At 40.8% G+C, this 22,753-nt stretch overlaps 1 protein-coding gene across 1 annotated transcript in view; it reads right to left on the bottom strand.

Annotated features, from left to right (window-relative positions):
* Nucleotides 1–22,753, bottom strand: part of LOC118419229 (AF4/FMR2 family member 4-like) — a gene marked incomplete in the record, with an annotated part of 177,201 nt that overhangs the window by 58,131 nt on the left and 96,317 nt on the right. The window contains 2 exon segments of the mRNA XM_035825579.1: nucleotides 5,343–5,403; nucleotides 9,073–9,106. Coding sequence (XP_035681472.1) covers nucleotides 5,343–5,403; nucleotides 9,073–9,106 — 95 coding nt within the window.

Below are 22,753 nucleotides of genomic sequence, written 5' to 3'. Positions count from 1 at the left end.
GACCGCACTGGTTTGGAATTTTGCGATTCTGTGCAATTAACAGGAGTGAGCTGTATTCCGTTGTGCAATTAACTAGCTTCTACTGTGTAAAAGAATTCCCATGTTTAATACTACTACAGTAACTTTATTTCTTCCTATCAACCCAGCACAAGGCTAGCATATTCCTAACAAGTATCAATCCTTTATCATACCAGCTTCCAGTGAACATTACAGTAAATACCTGATATCCTCCTTTCAATCCTAGCTCATTTCTTGCTTGTCTGGTTGTAATCATCTAAACAACAGGTGCGACAAGGATATCTGAAGTCACAATCAATTGGATTTCCACTGAGCTCAAATACAATAGCTTCAAATCTCCAGTAATAGCCCTGTGCTCTACCTAGAATGTCTTTTATACGTCTGTAAAGCCCCTTTACATTTCTCACTGCGGTTTGTGAGTCAATTAGATTAGAAAGGATTGTAGAATTCTTTCTCTCCATTTCCCATAACTTCAATGTAGTTTTGACTCCAAAATGTTGTTTTCAGTTTGTGCATTATCCCAAAGCATTATTTCAATTTGCACTGTGTTTGTTAGTAATATAATGCTATCTTTTGTATATACTTTATCACTAGTGACATAAATTTTTGCTGGAGTTGTAACCGATATATTTCTTGGTTACGGAAACCATATCTATCACATTGCCTGGTGGCTGGTGGCCAGCAAATAGGTTAGTACCTATCTGAGCTGTCTTCAACTTTGAATTTTTATCATCATCACAATCATTGTTCAGGAGCCCATAATTTTGTTGAATTTCATTCCTATATCTGTCATTTTAGCCCTGCTCAGCCTAGTCGGTAAGCTCTTTGCCAGTGTTATCCTGAAGAGAGCTACGGCCGCGTGGCACGTTGGTACACCCGATCCTTCGATCTCGGAAGTTAAGCAACGCGCGGTCCGGATAGTGCTTGGATGGGGGACCAACCAAGGACGTCCGGATTGCTGTAGCCTCACGAAGTTTTCCACGAAATCGTCTTCCGGGAGGGACGTAAAACGGGGGTCCCGTGCTCGAGGAGGTGCCTCGACCACGTTAAACAGCCTCATTACTCATACTTGGGGTACCTACTGGCTGGCAAAATACACCAGATGATTACAGGTTCTTGCTGAAAGAATATATCCTGAATCTCATCTCATCTCAAGATCTGTCATTTCAAGTTTACAAAAATACCTTTTCATCAACAACATGTCAGGAAGTTCATATTTTTGGACAGATGGTGTGAATTTTTTTTCCGTCCCATCAAGCAAATTTCCATGCCAGGATGAATCCTGGAGTCAGCCTAAGTAAGTACACCATATACTGTAAATGCAGAAATGTTCGCGGTGGATTAATGTTCGCGGTTTTCGCGGCGGCCGCTTAACCGCGAATTTAAAACCACTGCGAACATTTTTCCATAACAGTAAGAGACTACAGTGCATGGCGCTACCGCGAAATTAAAACCACCGCGAAAAGTCCAAATTCCCGCTACCGCGAAATTAAATCCCGCGAACTTAAATGCATTTACAGTATGTTGTAGGTGATTGTTTCTTTTAGAGGCAGCTGGAGCAGAAACAACATGATTACATCATAAAGGGAACATTTTACAAGGAAAACCTGTATGCGATCATAAGACATGACGGAGCCATCGTAAAACTATTCAATCAACCAGCTCTTTTTACAATAAACCGGTCTAATTTCAGCAATCAACAGGCCGCAAACTTCAGAATAGGACATTCCAAACTTCCCTGGTGACTCTGAGTGGAATCATTATATTAAGGTTAGTTTTGAATGAAATATTAGCATCTAATTTATCCATACTAATTGACTTTTGGGACACCACAGAAGATTTGGCAACCAGTTTTCTGCACCCTTCTCTTTTTTCTGTTCTTCTCAATATAGGAGAATTCTTGTACACAGCCAGGTTAAACTTACTTGCTTACGTTTCAGTATCTATCAGACACCTTCTTCAGAGTTCAACCTGGTTGTGTAGAACAATTCTCCTATATCCTATATTCCACCAACCTGATAAAGTTATTTTCGGATGTTCTTCTCAATTGTTTCACTTAACAAGTATCCATTCTCCAACATAATCCTCCCATCTTCTCTATTGCCCACCTGTTTCTCCCGCCCTATACAGTTCCCTGCATGATAGTTTTGGCTAGCCCTGATGACCGTGAGGCATGGCCTACCACTTCAGTTGTCTCTCCTATCCTATATCCAGGCATGAATGTAATAACTCTACACCTGAGGCCTCATTGAGAACCTGCCTTTCAGACAAGTGCTGGCCAGGAGTCACAGATTGTGCCCCCGCGACCTTACACTAGACTCCTGACTGTGACTTTGTAATTTGACTCCCGTGTGTTCCCGCGACCTTTGCCCCCCCACGTGACCCCTGCCCCCCTCATGATGAAGCCAGGGAAATGTCAAGACCAAGCCTAAATGGTGTCTATTTTGGCCGGTGTCCGGCTCAAGCGGACTTGCCGGGCCTTAAGCGGCGTTATTTTCACACCCGTCCTGCCGTTAGTGTGACCGAGTCAGCCAGCAAAAGGGATCAGGACGATTGTGCCGTGGCTATTAACGACACAATCACCTGCAAACAGGAGACCTGGCAAGCCGCCGCTCGCTGACCTGGAGAAATTGATTCACCCCTGAGTGTCGCTGCTCTTACCCAAGTGGCCTGTAAAGCCACCGCCAGAAAACAAGCCTCTCAACCCCTCGGGCCACAACAATCTAATTTGTCGGTTCTGTGATCAAAAAAGATTTTTAAGCGGAAATATCCAAAAAACAACTTTGAACTGGAAAATTAACACGAAAATATTTAGAGGAAAGTCTGTAAATTTCACAGGGAGCAAATACACCCAGGTTCAAGGTTTCAATTAGTCCTGTTTTGATCTTGTTCTCTTGCTTGTACTAATCTTACTGAGAAAAGTCTGAGAACCATGGAAAGAAATTTGTGTGGGCTGATAGCTTGTAGTAAAGCCTACCACCAGAAAACAAGGCCCCCTAACCCCTGACTCCACCAGACCCTGATGTGTGCCTGTAGTGAGACACTCCAACAGTCCCTGATAATCATGTTCATCAACAATGGGCCTCTCCAGTGTAATTGGCTGTTTTCAGATTGCAGAAAAAAAAGCTGAACTGGACAATCAACTTGCAAAGTCTGGAATTTCCGTAAACGTCTAGTGTGACACTGAAGAAGAGTGATTCATGTCACTCAAAAGGTTCGGAAGTAAATTTCTGTTTTTATCCAGTTGTAGAGATTGAACTGTATTTGCATATAGTTGCAAGGAGTGAATACAACCAGTTTTCATTGTGTCCTCTTCCTAAGGCCACACCAATTTAATTTCTTGGTTCACAGATTTTTTCATAAAAAATACGGAGCGAGAGGGCAAAATAAAAATAAAAATAAAAATTGTAAAATGGTTGGGGTAAAGGTGAGGGCTAATCCAAAACATAAAGAATAAAAAGTTTTCAGCTTGAAAAAAGTACAAAAGACTATTACCGTACAGTAACAGCACCTGTTTGTTGAAAATTACAAAAGTAGTGTCAGTTTATGTTTGCTACACCAGAAAGCTGGCGAATGGTTTCATTTATGGTGAAAATTTGCTGAGTGGTAATTTTTATTTTTATTCTTTTTTCCAAAAAATAGGAGCGAGCGAATCCGTGAACCAAGAAATTAAATTGGTGTGGCCTAAATTTGTTGTAAAACATGGAAAATAAGCAAGGAAATAACTTGGAGTGTCCGTGAGGGCGTTCAAGGGCATGACCTTGCTGATGTGCGCCCCCCTCCCCACCCCACAGCAGTAAGAGTCCCTGCCACTTCGCTGCCCACCGTTCCTGACATTTAGAGCCGAGCCCCGGTTCCCTCTGCACTGCATTTATGGAGAACTAATGTCTCCGCAAACCCCCAGACAATTCAGGCCCGGCACCTTTAATAACTCGGCAACGTCTGCGGAATTTATAATGTGTCAGGAAAACGTCTCGTGGAAGGAAGAATAATCCGATAGCACCACGGTATTATCAATTCTAAAACATTTTAGAATGGAAAATCGTTTAGCGAATTGCTTTGTACACAATGTATCAAATGCTGTAGTATATTTGCAATTATGTAATTCTGTTATGATGTTGGGGGAAAGCCACTTGTCGTTAAAATCAACCACCATTATAAGGAGATTAGGAAAGTTAAAAGCTGTCCTTGGAGACTTAACTTAAGGAGATTCCTTCCATAATCTGACAATTGCAGGAAAATTGGTGTAAAAGCGATTAACAATCTACTTTCGGTTTTGCCATGGTTTCTCTTAGCCAGTAAGACCACACCAAATTTATATGCTGCTTCTCGGATTTTTTTTATCAGAAAAAATAATGGGCCGACACGTAAAAAAAGATAAAAACAAATTTTTTTAAAAAGTCTGGGGTGAAGATATATGGCTTAGATAACAAAAACAAACACAGCTTAATGGCACGTTTTATACAATGAATCCCTTCCTTTCATTTGTTATTATAAATGTTCTGAATAAAAGGCATTGTTTTAAGACTGAAATTATGTGTATGTGGCTCTGAAAGGTAATATTTACAGGTTGGTGATAGCAAAACCTGTATTTAATTTACTTTTTTTCGGGAATAATATTTTTTTTCTTTTTTGAAAATGAAAAAAAATGGACAGGCGAATCCAAGAAGCAACAAATAAAATTGGTGTGGCCTAATCTTTGCTTGTCAACCCAAATGAAAACAAAATCCAGATAAAAAACAAACAAACGCTGCACTTGTATCTAATTTGTCGCTCTCCCTCCTGAGAGGCATGATAATTTGTGACGCCAGCAGTCATGAGAAATAAAATCTACCAGACCATACGACATCAATCCCTGAGTCTGTTATCACGTCTGACGCCTTAAAAACCCGAACGCATAACTCCGAAGCCTTTCTGTTCGAATAGAACCAGCCACAGAAAGGCCCACCTGCATACCAAGGAGCTGAACTCCCGGTGAACCTCCGGGAAGAAAAATCACCCCCGGCACTGCTACCAGCTTCATCCTTTCCTCACAAGCCCGACTCACGTCCGAAGGAACCACCGACAAGTGTGTTTACCCGGCAAACAGCAATAAATGCACAGCGCAAACACGCCAGGACGGGTGCTTTACCGCCGGCCCGTCTCGACGCCTGCGGGTGGTGGCAGCCGTCACAAGGACCCATTGATCTCGCGGGATAATCGATCCAATACCCCACTTTGGTCTGGCCAACAAATGCAATCGTGTCAGAGGTCCCGGGAGCGGGATCGCCGGGGATAAATCTCCGGCGAGCGGAGGAGAGACAGGAAGCTATCGTTTGACTTACTCGGAGGATGGCCCCATGGGTTTCGTCTTCCCGCCGCCACTGGACTCCGCGGTGGTTTTTCCTGTAATTCAACACAACGAACCGTTCGTTAGGAACAAACTAGCTTCAAATTTTCACCTGTGGGTGCTAAATCAAGGATTGAACTTAACTTCTGTTTTCTGTAACATGTGATTCATAAATTTAGAACAAATTCCATGCCTGTATTACTATTAATTGTCACTTTTTACATGCAATATAATATTTTTTTTAACATTATATCTTTTTTGTCACAATAGTATGTATGTGTCAGGTGCCCTGCAAAGTCACCCATACCATAACAATAATCATAACAATTATTCTCATTAAAATTCTCAAATAATGGTTTATTCAGGACTCAAGGGTGTAGTCTGAATTGCTCTGACATTCACAATACTGAACTTGACTGAGACATGTTCTATTTTCTGTTGAAAGACCTTTTTTTATGTCTACCCTGACCTCAACTTAGCAGCTTAAAAGAACTCTTACATTTGATCCATTCAGTATTTCATAAAAACTGCAGTTTAAAATATCACTTTATATCTTATTTAAAACTTTCTTCTATCTATGTTAAATATTTATTCATCACTAATTGTTAACCCTTATCGTTGTCTCCTGAGGATGTCAAAACCAACTTGTCAGTGTTCAGAGTTGCCCCCCCCATTCCTGCCCATGTCAGGGTGTAATATGACTCCAGGTAGTGATACATGGGTTTGATGACTTGTCATCCGATACTCACAACTTCCATCTACAAGCATGAGGGCTAAATCAGATCATTTATGTTACTGTTGTCATGATTTGTTATTGGCTTGTTTTGTTATATAATAATAAAGATGATAAACGTATTGCCAATTCTTGCCCGACGGATCGGTCTGTTCAGTTCACCAACACTTACACCATCGATTGACAACCGTAAAGGGATAAATCAAACCAAGGCATTATACACTACTATTACCATGATTTGTTATTGGGTTGTTTTGTTATACAATAAAATAATGATTATAAAATTGTAAATTCTTGCCTGACGACATGATATTGAGTCCTCCAGTACTCACACCATCGCTTGACCACTCACACCATGATTTGTTATTGATTTGTTTTGCTGTATAATAATGATACGAAATTTATTGCAAATTCGTGCCTGAAGGACGGGACTGACATAATATCCAGTCCTCCAGCACTTGTCTTCCATTGACAAGTGAGAATTGAGAAATATGATCGAGGCAGTTACATTATGTCACCATGACTTGTTATCAAGTCATTTTCTTATATAATAATGATACATAATTTATTAGAAATTCTTGGATGGGTCTGACAATTTGGAATTGAGTTCTCCAACACTCACAACATCGATCGTCAAGCGTGAAGGTATCGAATTGAGAATTGAAAAATATGATCAAGGCAGTTACATTATGTTATCATGATTGTTATTGAGTTGCTTTGTTACATAATAATGATAATAAATCTATTGCAAAATTTTGGATGGGTTTGCATGAAAACTTGGCATAGAGTTCTCCAACACTCACATTATTGATCGACAAGCGTGAAGGCATAAATCACAACAAGGCAGTTATGTTAACTGTTAACATGATTTGTTATTGGGCTGTTTTGTTATACAACGATAATAAATTTATCGCAAATTCTTGCCCGACGGATCGGTCTGGCATGATTTTGAGTCGTCCATCGACTCACAACTCACACCATGATTTGTTATTGAGTTGTTTTGTTACATAAAAATAATATTACATTTGTATTAAACCTATTTCCAATTCCTGGATGGGTCTGACAACTCGGCATCGAGTCCCCCAACACTCACAGTCAACACTGATCGACGTGTGAGGAGGGAGACATCAGATAAAGGCAGCTCCATTATTTTGTACCTCAAACACAGCAGAAGATGAGGTGCACTTCATGTGGTATTGATGTGCTTCATGTGTAAGACCACATACAGGAAGAGAGGCTTACAGAATTGTCAGGCTAATTGTGGATCCAAATGAAGTCAAAGTCATCATAGATTGTACTATATTTACATTAGAAATGTCCTACTTCTATCATCTAATAGAAAAAGAAAGAAAGTAGATTCCGAGTCACTTTAGACATAGGGAGAACTTCATTGCAAGACAAGCGCACATGGTACAATGTACATGTGTATGGCAACAACATGAAAAATTTATATTCCTCACGTGCTTTCATAAACCGACTGAAAATTTTCACCATTACCAAGCAGGAAGAAGAATTCAAATTTCCATGCTAAGCTAGATCCATGACACTTGTACATGTATGTTTAATCTTTGTTTTGACTAATACAATAAAGCTTTTCACTCATTTATTATCATCATGATTCCTTGGTAGTCGGTTATTTCTGTTAAATATGTTTTTCTTTCATCTTGCCATGGACATTATTTACAAATGAAAATGATTGTGCATATCAAAGATTGCACAAAGCAATGTAGGCAAAGCAATCAGTAAAATTACAAGTAGCTATCACATATAAGTTTCATTACCTTAAGTGCAGATTATGTTTCCATTTATGTAATATTTTGCCTTGACCTCTGACCCCTCAGCCTCTAGTTTTGAGTTCACCTTATAATATTACCTTTACCTATCTTTGGTACCATTTGTATTATGTTTTAAGTTTTCTGTTAAACCAAAATGTATATCTTGTTGTATATTTTAGCCACTTTGTTTGTAGTATTTTATTTTGGTAAACTCCAGAAATAGCGATAAACATTTCATCAATTAAGGTATGAGGTATGAATAAAGCATAAATTAATGTTGTTACCAGCATTGCTGTGTTTTGGTTTTACATTTCAGAAATAACCAAACATTGTCAGATTGTTTAATCAATAATATACTGAAACACAACAAAGTGATTTTTCTAGACTGTAGTTTTCATCTTATCTTTGATGTATCCACTCTAAAGTATTACTTTCCGGGGGTCTTTTATATGGCTTGAAACTCAAATAGCCATCAACGTATTTCTTCAACAAATTGATGATTTTAAAAACATTATTCTTTGTAGTAGTTCTCAATCATTAATGAGATTTGTAAATGTAAGGGCAATTCAGGGCTTAATTAATATTGGCAACCCCACATGTTTGCACACCTTTGAGTCCAACTGAACCATAAACCATTATTTTTACTATCAAAAGCTTAAATTGCATTCTGTAGCAGCTCTTCTTAGAATAATCTCTTGTTCCACATGTCACCATTTTTATCTTGTGCCGTCTGAATACTTTTCCTAAATACTGTAGTTACATATTGCAAATAGCCAAGAATAGGCAGGAACTTGCAGGAATAACATTAAGGAAAAGAAAATTATTGTTATGTTTTTCCAGCGGGGGAGCATGCAGACAGCCGGATTAAAAGCACAAGACCGCTGAGGGAACGGAGCGAGCGCTACGGAGGCACCCCGTGTCAACACGGGCACACGGCTAGAATACGGGATGATACGGGGGGGCGCTGAATTTTGCATCGCGTCCCGGCCGCAATCAAATCACCGCGATTACTCACCACAGTGGCTAATCGATGGCGATTAAGGACCACTAAATGCCCCACAAATACCCGCGAAGCAATAGCCCCGATTGCAAAACATAATAATGCTTAATCATAACGTTAGGCGTTAGGGAAGCCAGGCGGGTGTGCACACACAGACGTGGGCCCGTGCTGGGAATAAGGAGAGGTGCAGAAGGTAAATAAAGAGGGAAGTACTCACTCTTTGTGCGACTCAGCTGCGCGCTGGGAACATCCTGTAAGAAGAGGGAGAGCATGTTTGGTCACGACGTCGCCACAAAATCCACCACAACAACAACGTTAACAAGAAGGTCCACATCCACACACATTTCTGCACACATTCCCGGGCTGCGCTGTCGGATCGCGAGGGGCAATTCGCGGGTTTCTAGCCAAATTAAACAAACATCCCTCTCCGATGCAATTGGCCCCTGCGAAAATCAGTGCCCTGCATGTGGCTCACAATTAAGCCGGTGCCAGCTCCCAATATTATGCAGCCCGGAGAGTTATCAATCACCTCGCCGGGGAGCGTCCACGCATGACAACTGGCACAAAAGACCCGAGCTCTTATCGATCCGGCAGGGAAGGAGTCCGCGAGAACGCATCCCATCCGGCAAACCCACGATAAGGACAAATTAAATTACCAGCGGAGGATCGCGGATCCCCTTCCTCGAGCGCGCGGTGTAAGCGAGAAATGGCCTTGCAAGGAGGTTGGGGGGGGGGGGTGCAGCTTGTCTGTGGTCAAAAGCTGCACTCTCTACATAAATAGGGCAGCAGTGGGCACTCCTGGTCATTGTGAGTGCTCAATCAGGCGTTCGATCACCACACAGTGCTGGGATGAGGCTCTGAACCAGCCCAGCTGTGGTGGTTGTTAGGGGCAGGAGACTCTCTTACAGAACTGGGACACTAACATGCTCCTCCTGGCCACTCCAATGCAATTGTTACTGGTTCTCTTTCTAACATAAAAATTTGGCAAGAGGGTCAGCATCTCAAAACAGTTTTCTGAGAGGAAAACTTGAACCGAGGTACTGTCTCCCTTTTCTCTCAGACTCTTGACATGTTGATCTTCCAGTTCTGAGTTTTCCCAGATTTTTTTTTTTTGTTAATTGAAATTTTTCCATGTTTCTCATACGTTTTATCATGAAAATTTAGCAAGACGTCAGCATGAAAACAGAAGTCTCAGACTGTTAACATCTTAATCCTCTAGTTCAGACATTTCCCAGATTTTTTTAAGTCTAAATTTTCCCAAAAGCCAATGGAATAATAATTCTCTAATTTACTGGTACTGTAATTTTTACATCTTGACCAATTGTTCAATTTTCACTTTGAATTATTGAGCTCATAAATTGTCCAGTCAGTGTTGACTTCATTCTCCAAAATAAAACACTGCCTTGAAATCCCTTTATACATATTTTACACATATTTCAAAGGCCTTTAACATAATTCTAATCAGCTATGACAAAGACAAATGATGTTGAATGCCCTAGTAATGTAATATACCTGTAATATGATTGTCAGAACTATTCAGGCCCAATCTAATGGCCCTTCTAATATGTACAATATTTGTAAGCATGGAATAACCCATTATTATCCTTATCATTACTGTTATTATCACTATCATTAATTAAATCACCCAAGAACCAAGGTGGTAACTTGGAGTGGCCTGCCTCCAGCCCTCGTCTGACTTAGGCCAAACCAATTTAATTTCTTGGTTCTCAGATTTTTATTTTTAGTGTGAAGAAGAATTCCTTCTGTGTATTTGTTACTCAATATATGTTATACCCTCTCCTAAGTTATTACAGAGATTTGTACAATACTGCGGAAACTATCAAGGAAATTCTGTGTTCATCCGTCTGGGGTCCTCAGGCAAAATATACAGTTCTTAAGGGTTTTTTGAAAGTCATTTTTAAAAATCTGAGAAACAACAAATGGCCTTAGAGACCAGTTGTGCCCGGTTATTACCCCTCGAGTTGGCAGGTGGACCAGCCCTGAGATGGGGGCCTCTGTAATCACCAGCTGTCAGCTGTGATGGAGGAGGGGACCGAGACCTTCTGGTTAAAGAAACACCCAGCTGAAGAGCCTTCTTAAGGTGCCAGAAAGGTGAGGGGAAGAAAAACTTCTGTTTCTTAAGACCACACTTAAACCTCTGGACATATGTTTTGCTACACCGACATATTTCCTTGCTTCCCTGATATTTCTGAGTAAAAATTTGCAACGAAGTTGAAATGAAAATAAAGTGATAGAAGGATAACTTGAATCTGACTATATACAGTAACTGAAACTGTGTGTACGAATTAAGGGAAAGATTTCTATTCAAACTCTTCATGATAATACTACTTAGTGCACAATTCAAATATAGAAAATACTTTAAAAATCTGAAAACCAAATGCACTCCAGTTTGGCTCTAGCATATTTTATTGCAGTCAAATGTCATTATAACCTCCAAACAAGTGTTTCGTCATTCATAATCTACTAGTTATGCTATTTCATAATTATTACCCTGACTTTTATTATACATTACAAATGAGAGCCGCCTGATCATGACACTTTATGCTATTTTCTAATTACCAAACAACAATTACACAGAAGCATGTCTTGATTAATCTCATTAAAAAGCAATGAAGCAACCTGATACCCCTCATTACAACGTGCTGCACAATTAAACAAATAATTCACACTAATCAGTAATTACCGATCGGGACCCAGCCGTGCGTTAGCCACACTGACACCTGTTTTGCAAATAAAAACTGTTGTGTTATGCGAACAAAACTGTTGTCTAATGAGCCGTAGCCAAATCCTTCCTGCTATTGTTGGCAAGGATCGTGGCAAAGCCCCAACTCTAAATCAGGTTTGGCAGCAATGATTCATCATCCACACGTTTTACATGGATGTTTTACAGCATAAATATGAGCCAAATGTCAAACCTTGACATTAACGTATAGGCTTTTATATTGTGCGTACTCTCTTAACAATTGATATTATTGATGCTAAACGTGCACCTGCAACTAACCTTAACATAGCTGCTGTTTTTTTACCATTTAAGGGCAGTACGATCGACACAAGTATGAGGGAGACTGGAAAATTATGAAAATTCAAATGGTATAATCTGCATTTTTGAGAGGATTTTTGAGTTAAAAAACGGAGACTAACACTACTGTCAAGAAATGAATTGCATCGCATTGACCATTCTTTTAGGCACCTCGGAGTATGTGTGTGTGTGTGTGTACGTGGGGATTTGTTTGAGACGCCCCCCCTCCAAAAAAAACCTACCTATGGACATGCTGCAATACATTTTTCAGCTCACAGTTTCATACAACGATATTTCACCCAGTTATTCACGTACACCACCGTTTCCCCAATGACATTTGGACTATTGCATAAAGCACACTAAGCGTTTGTTTGGTAATTGTTTTTCCCTAACTGCTCGAGCTGCTGCAGTACCAGGGTGAACCTGAACTCCACAGGGGGCGCTGTGGCACACCACAGGCTGGTAAAAGGCGACGGAGCAGGAAATAGGGTTGGGAAGTGGAACAAGCGAAGCAGCAGAGGGAACTATACAGGAGGAGAAACATCTGCTTCTGTGGCAGTCAGGCCTGACAGGGAGGCACACTTGTAAGGGAAGTGTACTGTGAATGCAGAAATGTTCTGTGAATGCAGAAATGTTCGCGGTGGATTAATGTTCGCGGTTTTCGAGGCGGCCGCTTTACCGCGAATTTAAATCCACCGCGAACATTTTTTCATAACAGTAAGAGATTGCAGTGCATGGTGCTACCGCGAAATTAAAACCACCGCGAAAAGTCTATTTTCTCGCTACCGCGAAATTAAATCCCCGCGAACTTAAATGCATTTACAGTATCATATATACTATTAGGGAGTACTTTGTGCAGAACTCCACACTTGTACTACTTGTAAAGACACTGTGAGGGATAATTTTGTGTAGAAAGTCTCTAATCCAATTTGGGACCCCGCTCTGCATCACAAAGGACTGTAACAGACTGTTCCTATGGTATCACCATTGGAACTATCCAAACATGATTTACATATGAGTGCTACTTGCACTTAACAATCCTTAAACAAGTTTGTGACTTTGACATGTTCAACTTTTTTTCCAGTTAGATGTATTGAATTGTTCTGCCATTTCATTCTATTGACGCTAAAAGGAGAGTGATGGATGTCACTCAAACATCAGGAAGTAAATCAGTTGTAGAGATCTTGAGATTGAACTGCCTTTCAATACTTGCAATGATTGCCTATGCTGTTTCGTTTCCGATGATGACAACAGTCTCGTGTGTCGTACAATACTTCTTGTAAAAATCCTCAAAATGCTTCCAGACCATAATACATTTTTGTAAAGTAAACCCACAAATTGAGAAAAAGAAATCCATCATGTACATGTACTTCTGATTTCAAGTTTCCCGCTTCTACATAGAAACCATATTGTAAAAGAAAATGACAGAAACACGCATGGGAACTGTCTTCTTCTACCAAAAAAAAACATAACAGTAAAATCCCAAACACCCGACAGAGGTAAAAAGCAATTACGAATAGCTGAAACTTTACTGTCGAGTAGGTCTATTCCGTGACCATTAAAGGCCCCACCGGCTCACTCCTGACATTTCCTCACAGACATTCAATATACAGTAAAAGCTGACAACAATGAGACAAGCGAACGCCCGAGGTCACATCCAGTGGGAAGCTGTGTTACTGTTATACTTCCCTACTGGAGGCCACAGTCATGGCTACAAGATAATTCACATGCAATATATATATAAATACAGGAATATACTATTATATTGGGCTACACTAATGATTTCTTTGGTTCTCGGACCTTTTGAAGCAAAATGATAGAATTTAGTAATCTAAAGAACAAGAAAACCTAGGAATATAAGGCCACAGTAATGTATTCCTTTGGTTTCGGACAGTTTGAAATAGCATATAGCCCAAGAGGTTCACATTTCTACAGGAAAATTTCCTTGGCTCTTAGAAAATTCGAAAAAAAATTTTTTGCCAGACAACAACACGAAAACTGTGAGCGGGGAGGACGAACATAAATCTTATTGTAATTGCCTCCTTAAACTGTGTGTGTGGTCATCACTTCCTTAAATGGTATGTACAAAAGTCCAGACTTCCCAAGAACTCATTTTTTTTTAAACCCGTGGAGCAGGAAATTGACTAGGTGTGGCCTAACTGCTACCCTAACAGCAGCTGAGGAGGAATCTCGCCTCCAGTCAGAAACATTCTCCGCCCCATAAATCTCCCGCGGCGGACAAACCCTCGGACGCCTGCGTATCGGGGTGCCGTGGAAACGAAGACGTTTATCCCGAGATGATACATGGAGGAGGAAACCGCGCTGGAGGCGCCGGGGTCATGTTGTTCCCTGGTAAATGTCACGATGCAGCTTTTACTGCGGATGGGAATAATTCCTCCAACAGCACTTATCATACCCAATGCTAGGACCTGGTATAATATTCATAAAATGTTATATTTTTCTTAAACGATAAATAGTAATTCAGAAAATACTGATAATAGCTAATGAATTGCAATGAATGTAACACAATGCTTATCGATAGTATTAATGAAATGTTATATTTTTCATAAACGATAAATGGTAATTCAGAAAATACTGATAATAGCTTAGAATTTGCAATGAATGTAGCCCTATGCATAAAATATGCATAATATTCATAAAAGGTTATATCTTTCATAAATGATATATGGTCATTAAGAAAATACTGATAATAGCTAATGAATTGGAATGAACATAATAGTATGGCTTTTCTGCATTTTGGAATATTTTCTGGACTAGCATTTATTCACATTACCTCAATAATTGAAACTTAATATACTGTTTGATTACATATTGATTAAGTTTCGTTTACTATATCTTTTTTAGTAACTGTTAAGAAAAATGATTTTGCATTCTAAAAAAAAAAATTTTGCATTATTTTGTGCAATTATCTCACTGCACAAAGAACTAAATGTCAATTTTTCTGTAACAAACCCCAAGTGCCCCAGTGCTGAGTAACATGATAAACTAGCTACTTCAAAGTTCCTTCCTTCAAAGCTAAGAAGCTTTGATCCCTACCAGTGCTCTCCCATTCCCCACATGTACCCAGGTGGTGAGGGGCGTTTAGGGATAACGCTCCTCTGTAAGGCACGATCTACACACAGTTTTTCCCGATATCGGCGAGCCTACAACCATTCGCCGACAGCTTTTTTTCATCGTCTAGATGGAACTGCTATATCGCCATTACGATATCGGGAAAATTTCTCCCGAAAGGTCCGGACCATTCGTACGAAAGCTTAGCAGGGGTCCCCGATAGCTTAGCAGGGGTCCCCGACAGCTTCCGCGCGCGTGTAGATGTGTCCCGACTTCGGGAAGGCTCATTAGCATACAACGCGGGCTCATTAGGCTATATAGCTGTTTATGACTGCAAGCGCCACGGGTGTCCCGCGGCCAGCGTTCCAGATCCCTCCCGACACATCCACCGATATCGGTAAAAACTGTGTATAGATTGGGCCTAACTCTGGCACACATTTTCACCAGTTCACTGAACTCTGCTGACATTTACAGCTGATTTGCTACCGGTACACTAAATGTACAATAGAGATGGTAACTGCTTGAACTTTTCTTTCAATGTAATACATTGTAGATACAGTTCATTGAGTCAGACGTTTTAACTTACTGTTAAATCTATAACTTATAAGTCTGTTCATACTTTCAAACTGGTGAATTCAGCAGTCCATAATCTAAATTGTTAAAATTTAATGCAGCCAATACATAGAGAAAATAGTTTTTGCTAAAGAAAGCAACTTTGATCCCATCTCAACATTGCTAACTGTTTTTACAAACCAAATTAAACTACAGGCCCCACGTGCACTGCATATATGCGCTCTGTATATCCACTCTGAATTGTTCAAAATCTATTCAAGACAGTACAAACATGGATAAGAGTTGGCTAGAAAATGAGGTTTGCTGAAAGAAAATCAACAATGGTAACCATCCAAGCTAGATTAAACAGTCAGGTCCCCACTGCACACATGCAAGTCCGTACAAATCCAGTCCATCCATTCCAAAGCAGGGAAATGTCAACCAAACGCATGAATCACAATCATGGCTAAACAGGCAACAAACCTGTAATATCTAGCCGGCATTAGGCGCAGTGACGGGCGATACATAACCCAATTACCCCAGCGTGTGATGGCAGGTTGGTAAGTGGGACAAGCGCCGCTGTGCCACGCCGGCCCCACGAATCTCATCTACATGCAGAATCACACAGAGGAGAGGACCACTCTGGGATTAGGTACTGGAGTTTATAGTCTATATTTTATATGTCCATGACTTGTTCTGCAGTGTAATCTTTTCTGGATGGTAGTAAATTTGAGGCATGGAGAATGTTTACTGAGTGTTTCTGTGACACAAGGCTGCATGTATCAGGTAATTAACAGATAAAAATTAATCATATATATTAATAATCATCCTCGTTAGGGTAAAGGAAGCTGGCTGCACTGATTTAATCCAATCATTTAACATTAACAGGTTGTCATTATCTACATAATGTTTCACACCTTTTAAGAAGCTTTAAAGCTGGCCTTGGTCTTTAAAAAAAGGCATTATTCACTGCAAGCTCCTTTGAATGTTATTGCATAACTAACAGACAGCTAAATATAAAAATGTTATATCTAAAGCAACATTGGGCACCATGCCATGACTACAATAGAAACTTTATTACAACAATTTAGCCTCAATTACCAATGCTTTATTCAGCCTCAGAATATTCTATATCCAATATTCAATATGATGACAAAAATTATAACAACGAAAATAAAATCCTAGACAGCAAAATGCTCACAACAGATGAAATACACTCGAAGTGCAAAATAGTTATTTTGATTATGACAATATTGGTCAATGTTGAATGATTACCATGGAAATTTTAGTCATTTCAGTACCCCCCTCCTCAGTATACACATGTACATGTATCTGCAATGCATCACCAATCTATTAAGAACACTTGATAGACTTGAAACAATTGAGAAAATGGAGAAATGGACATGACACTAACAGATGAAGGACAGCAAATAGAATCCCTACTAACCCCACTCCTGATCTCGGGACAATGCCGGATCGTAAACCGGTGCCGCTGATCGGCGAGGGACGGCCAACGGCGAGAGGAAATTAACTCCGAACGAGGCAGCGCTATCCATCAAACCGACGTGCGGACGGAAGGTGCGCCCGTTCGCGCGGAACCAATCTGGCTCCCAATCCCGCCGCCATTAGTCGCGTCTCATTGATACATCATTCATGGCGGGATCGTCAGGCGCGGGGCTCGGGGGTCATGCCCGGGAAAACTGCAGACAATGGGTCGTTCATCATGCAGATTCTGGCAGGTCCCCGGGGGCCTTGGCTGTCAGGGACACTCACTGTCACCACGGCGACGGTCGCCCCTAACAACAGCCGTGTTAACTGTCATCTGTTTTGTCACAACGTTGACGGCAGAGAAACTGATGATAGATCGCACATTTAGCCAGCAGCCAGCAACAAATAGGTGAACCTGTATTCTGCAGCAATGCCAGCAGGCCACACTAATTGTATGTCCTTGTTCCCTGACTATAGAAATACTAATGATACTAACTCAAAGATTAAAATGAAAACATGACTCTGACTAAAGAAAAAGTCTGTCCAGTCAAATCTGCCCAAGAAGACCAATCAGTGGACTGGAAGAAACTGGTCTATGTTAACAGTTGGTCACTACAGACTTGATTCTTAATGTTTGTGTCAATGGGAAAATCTTTTTTAAATGACAAGAGGTGGTCAGGGGGTTTTAATGTAAATTGATGAGGTGCAGATCTTGGTTCTGTGCCTTCACGGTGTCAGAATGAGTAGATGCCCCTTTGCCTACGGTTCTCCCCCAGAAATCTGATTTAGGATCGGTTGTTGAAACCTCTAGGCCTAAATCATCGATGGTCGGGGAGTTTTTATGTGGGCACTAGACCAGCTTTGACTGTACAGATCTTATTTCTGTGCCTTGTTACACACAGCTTCAGAGATGAGTTAAGGTGCAGTCACATTTCTTACAGCCTACGGTTTTCCCTCCAGAAATTTGATTTAGGATAGGTTGGTGAAACCTCTAGAACTAAATCACTGGTGGTCGGGGAGTGACTCTGTATGTGTGCACTAGAATAGGTTTAACTGTAAAGATCATGGTTCTGTGCCTTGGCACAGCTTCAGAGATGAGAAGTAGTATGCAGTCACATTTCTTACAGCCTACAGTTTCCCCCTGAAATCTGATTTAGGATCGGTTGTTGAAACCCTCTAGGCCTAAATCACCACCTTTGTGGCAGCCATGGGGGAAGTTTTGGCAAACTGCCCCCTAGCACCCCCCAGGTTAACTGCATTGACCCACCATCAGCACCTGATGTGCCCTGGCGGGGCATTCACCCCCGACGATGGCTCCGATCATCAACACATCCTGATCAATACCCAGACTGTTCGGAACCTCGCAAACGCCATTATTGATATTGATCGCTCTGAACACACGGAGAAAGGGCACACCAAAAGCACCGTCTACAATCCCATGATAAAATCTCTCATATTTAAAACCTGCCATTAGACGGAAAACTTCCATTATTTGATTTGCAGGAACACTAAGATTACTAAAGATAATCAGAATAAAGGAGATGAACAAGATAAGATTGCTCGGAGGTTACAAGGGAATAAACATAATCTTCTTCTTACAACCTATGTGCAAGACATTCTCTGCTATTGGTTCGGAGCAGGGTTGTAGTCAGCCTGAAATCATTTTCAGTACCCTTGATTTTGAATGGGAATCCTATCGAGCACCGAAGGCATGGCGTGACGTTGCGCGTCATTTCTAGGGGGTCTGGGTCCCAGAAAATCTCAAAAGCAAGACCCTCTGAAACACTATTTCCGGCATTTTGAGGTGCAAATTTTGCTTGTAGACTAAGCTGTTCCATGGCATCTGTTTTGGTGAAGAAGAACACATGGGTTTCAGTTTTTTTTATATCTTTACATATCAATTTTGTCTGTCCCAGGGGACGGAACGGGGAAAACTTTTTTCAGTCCCCAGCTGCAAAATTCCTTCAAAGGACTGAAGGACAGGTGCTGGCTACAACCCTGGTTCAGAGCTTTAAACATTACTATCACATGTGTACAGAGAAGAAAAGAATATTCACTAAGAAGTAAGATGTTGGATGACAGATGAATTTTTCTTCCCAGTCTGTACAAGACATCTTTACCTTCCTAAAAACTACAGAAGGACATTTTATGTCTTACAACAGAGCTGCAAATGAGTACAACCAAACGTGTGATAACAGAATGCCCAACAGGCAGCCAGCTGTGATAGCATCAGAAGGTAACTGTTATCATAGCCACATCTCCCCCAAGGGCTGGGATAAGGTAACAGGATTTCACTCTTACATATCGGCGATAACATCTCTTCCCTTGATCCATTACCTGCTGGAAATTCAATGGGAGGTGTACATTTGTTCTTTGAGGAACAAGAAACAAATGCAAGCATCAAAACGGAGAATCAAAAACATGTTTTCAAGTTACGAATGATAGAATTTTATCTTTTTCCTGAAGACCCAATAACGTGAGATAACAAACCACTTTCAGATCCGAGACGAGCAACAATTAACCCAAATCACCAGACAGCCCACTCAAGGCAGCTGGCAAGGTTCCAAGGAAATCTCCATCCCTTAAGGGTCCTCCTCGCCTCTTTTGTACATCTTGCTCGCCTACTTGAAGTGTGGGCCTTGATGACTAGCGAGTGCTGCACAGATTGTACTGTTAAGATGTGTAGTTTTCCAATTAAGATAGCGGATTGTAAGCTTGGCAGGCAGAGCGGGCCCAACTGGCAGCACAGAACTTACAGAGGCTTCCTCATGAATAGATAAGGTATAGTGTTTACATATGTCCTTTGGAGGAAGATGAGAACTACCGAGAACAATCTCTTAATTAGTCCTGATGGTGTAACTTTAACTGTTTCAAGGTTCAAATTCTTTACTTGGCCCAAAATACTTTCTTCTTGTTGTTGTTCATTATTAACATTGTCAAACGAAGTCTTTGTCTAAAACGCTTTTCTTTTTGAACTTGACAGATTATCTCATCTGTGCCAGTATGAAGACAGAATTCAGCATGAGAGAAATTTGGCTTTCCTAAAATCTAGACTGTACAAATTAAAGTAAGTTTTTGTTTGTTCCAAGGAACAAGAGAACAAGATTTCGTGTCTTTCATTTGGCAGCAGAGGAAACACCCTTGAGTTGTATTTCCCCCATTTTTCAGACTTGCCAGTCAGGATACTAGGATTGCCTGGCATGTTTGGCTTCCCGCAAAAAGAAAATGAAAGGGAAACACTTTGGTTTTACTTTTATTCATTGATAATGCTTCAGAGTGGTGTCCATGTATATAAATGTATGTACAGTAGGCATACAACAGCACAGGTAACCGGTTATGGAACTGTTCAACAAAAACTTTTCTATCGGAATGTCCCTTCAGCACCAAGGACAGCACCAACTAGCCAAGTTTTTATCTGTTTTCCTAACAGTCACATTAACAAAACTATCACTAACTGATCTTTCCTGTGTTGTACTTTGTTGGTTAGGCTGCAACGACTCAATTTGTTGCTTCTGAGATTTTTTAAAGGATTTGCTAAAATGGAAGCTCACAAAAATTTAAACGTGAAAACAGTGCCAGAAGGAAAGTCTATATCATAATAATTGGGGGGGGGGGGGGGGCAGTTGCAAGTTTTTCTCCCATCCTTTACTTTCATCTTGATGAATTTTTACTTTAAAATGTCTGAGATCCAAAGAAATAAATTCTTGTGGCATCAGGTCTCACTATGCCTGATTTCTTTAACAGGTTCACTCCAGGCAATACAGGGGGTAGAGATACAGGACTGAAACCGGAGATAAACTATCTCTGCTTTTCTATCAATCAATACTTCTCATCATCACAGGTCACAGGGACTGATTCGCTCGCAAGAATTGATTGTTCAGCTCCATCATTTACAAGAAGTATCAAAACTGTTTCTAAAACTGTGTTGGTTATAAATTACGTTTAATTTAAGTATCTCTGGTGAAAATTTGTCAGTTATATATTTACTGCATTTATCAAACACGTAATTGACAATAGTATTTGATATATTCCAAATCATCTGTGTTGCCGAAGGGGCTGCCATGTGCCTAAGAGAATTATGATTTGCAAATTGAAAATAATAAAGTTAAAACTCTAATTACACACAACAAAACGCTTGTATTGTTCACTATGTATGAAGAACGCGCAATCTGCAATCAATTACGGGAACTCAGATCATATCTCATCATCAGAATAAGCCTCGAGGAAGCCAACAACCGCTTAAACGACGGCCGTGCGCTGACGGACCGTATATCTGGGCCCTCGTAATCACAGCGAAAGTCCGTCCCCGAGGTGAATACCAGCGTCTCTATACAGCGCCGGCCGGGGTAATTCTTCAAATCCGTTGTTAATTAAGACCGGGAGGGTGAGTATAGGAAATCTTTACGCGGAGAGACGGAGAGATGGATGCATCGCTGACGTGTCATCCCCGGGAACCCGAGCGATTTTTTGTCCCTCGGCCTGGCGCCGGTGACCCCGCGACCGGGGTTATCAGTTTCCCATCTGACGGGCTGACAGGCGTGCATGATGCTAGAGCAGGGCGCACCAGATTGTCCGTGTAGGGGATGACACGTCGTTCGTCATCGCACAATGTAGGACAGACACCCCCGGCCAGGCAGGGTTATTTCCATGGTTGGTGGTTCAGGGCTCGAAATGCTTTTTTCTGCATACCTGCACTGGTGCTGGTAACATTGAAAATTACCTGCACCGGACAGATTTTCCCTGCACCAGTCTGAGTTTAGGAAGTATGAATCATACTAAAATTGTTTATGAAACATTTTTTTCTAATTTTGTCTTTTGTGTATAAAACCCAGTACATGGACCAGTGCAGGTTAGGTGCAGGTGGACACCAGAAATACCTGCACAGCTCCAATTTTACCTGCACTTACCTGCATATGCAGGGAGTATTTCGAGCCCTGTGGATGGTTTAAGGGAAAATACTTCGGCCCTACCAGTTTGTTTCCCTGTTTGTTGGACATTTTAAGGGAGAAATATAGCAAGTGGACATCATAAATGCAGAGGGTAAGAATATGACTCTGTATAATGGCATAAAACTGAGTGTGCCATAAATCTGGAATTGTCATCATTCTGTTTTTGCACTTAAGCATATTTCTTTCAAATCCAAAGGGTTTTAAGATTGAATCTAAATTTGTTGAATTTTATTCATCTAAGAAGATCCTGCTGAATTGGAATCGTAACAGGAAGAGTCTAAGGGAAAGTCTGTACCTAATGGCACAGCGAATGACGGGAGACTCAATTTTTTCTCATGGCATATGTTTTGTCGTGACCTCTTGGTTGACTTTCACAAGAACCAAGAAATTATTTTGGTGTAGCCTTTCTATGCCAGCTCCTGGTTTGAATTTAAATGAACTGAGCATAGTTTAAAGCCAGGGTTAGGCAAGGCCAGTGTTACCAGCGTTGACGGTGTTCATTTGTTCGTCCTACTTTGTCACAGTTACAGATTGATCAACTCCTGTCTCAGTGACAGGTGTTAATTGCCAGACTGACTGACATCAAACCATGTCGAATTACAGTGGATTACAGACAGACCGTACAGGCAGTCAGCTGGTACCACACTTCATACTGCTCCATTTCTGAGGGTAGTATATTGGGTGGTGGGCGAGCGCTTTGATGTTTTCTGTATCAAACAAAAAGAGTATCTTCTTCGCGAGGCGCCATTATCCGACAGCACAGCCAAGAACATGAGCACTGGATAAAATCACTCTCG

This window comes from Branchiostoma floridae, chromosome 7 (assembly GCF_000003815.2).
Source record: "Branchiostoma floridae strain S238N-H82 chromosome 7, Bfl_VNyyK, whole genome shotgun sequence".
NCBI classification, from domain to species: Eukaryota; Metazoa; Chordata; class Leptocardii; order Amphioxiformes; family Branchiostomatidae; genus Branchiostoma; species Branchiostoma floridae.
Note: the sequence above shows the minus strand (reverse complement) of the source record. Positions and strands in the feature narration are given on the sequence as shown.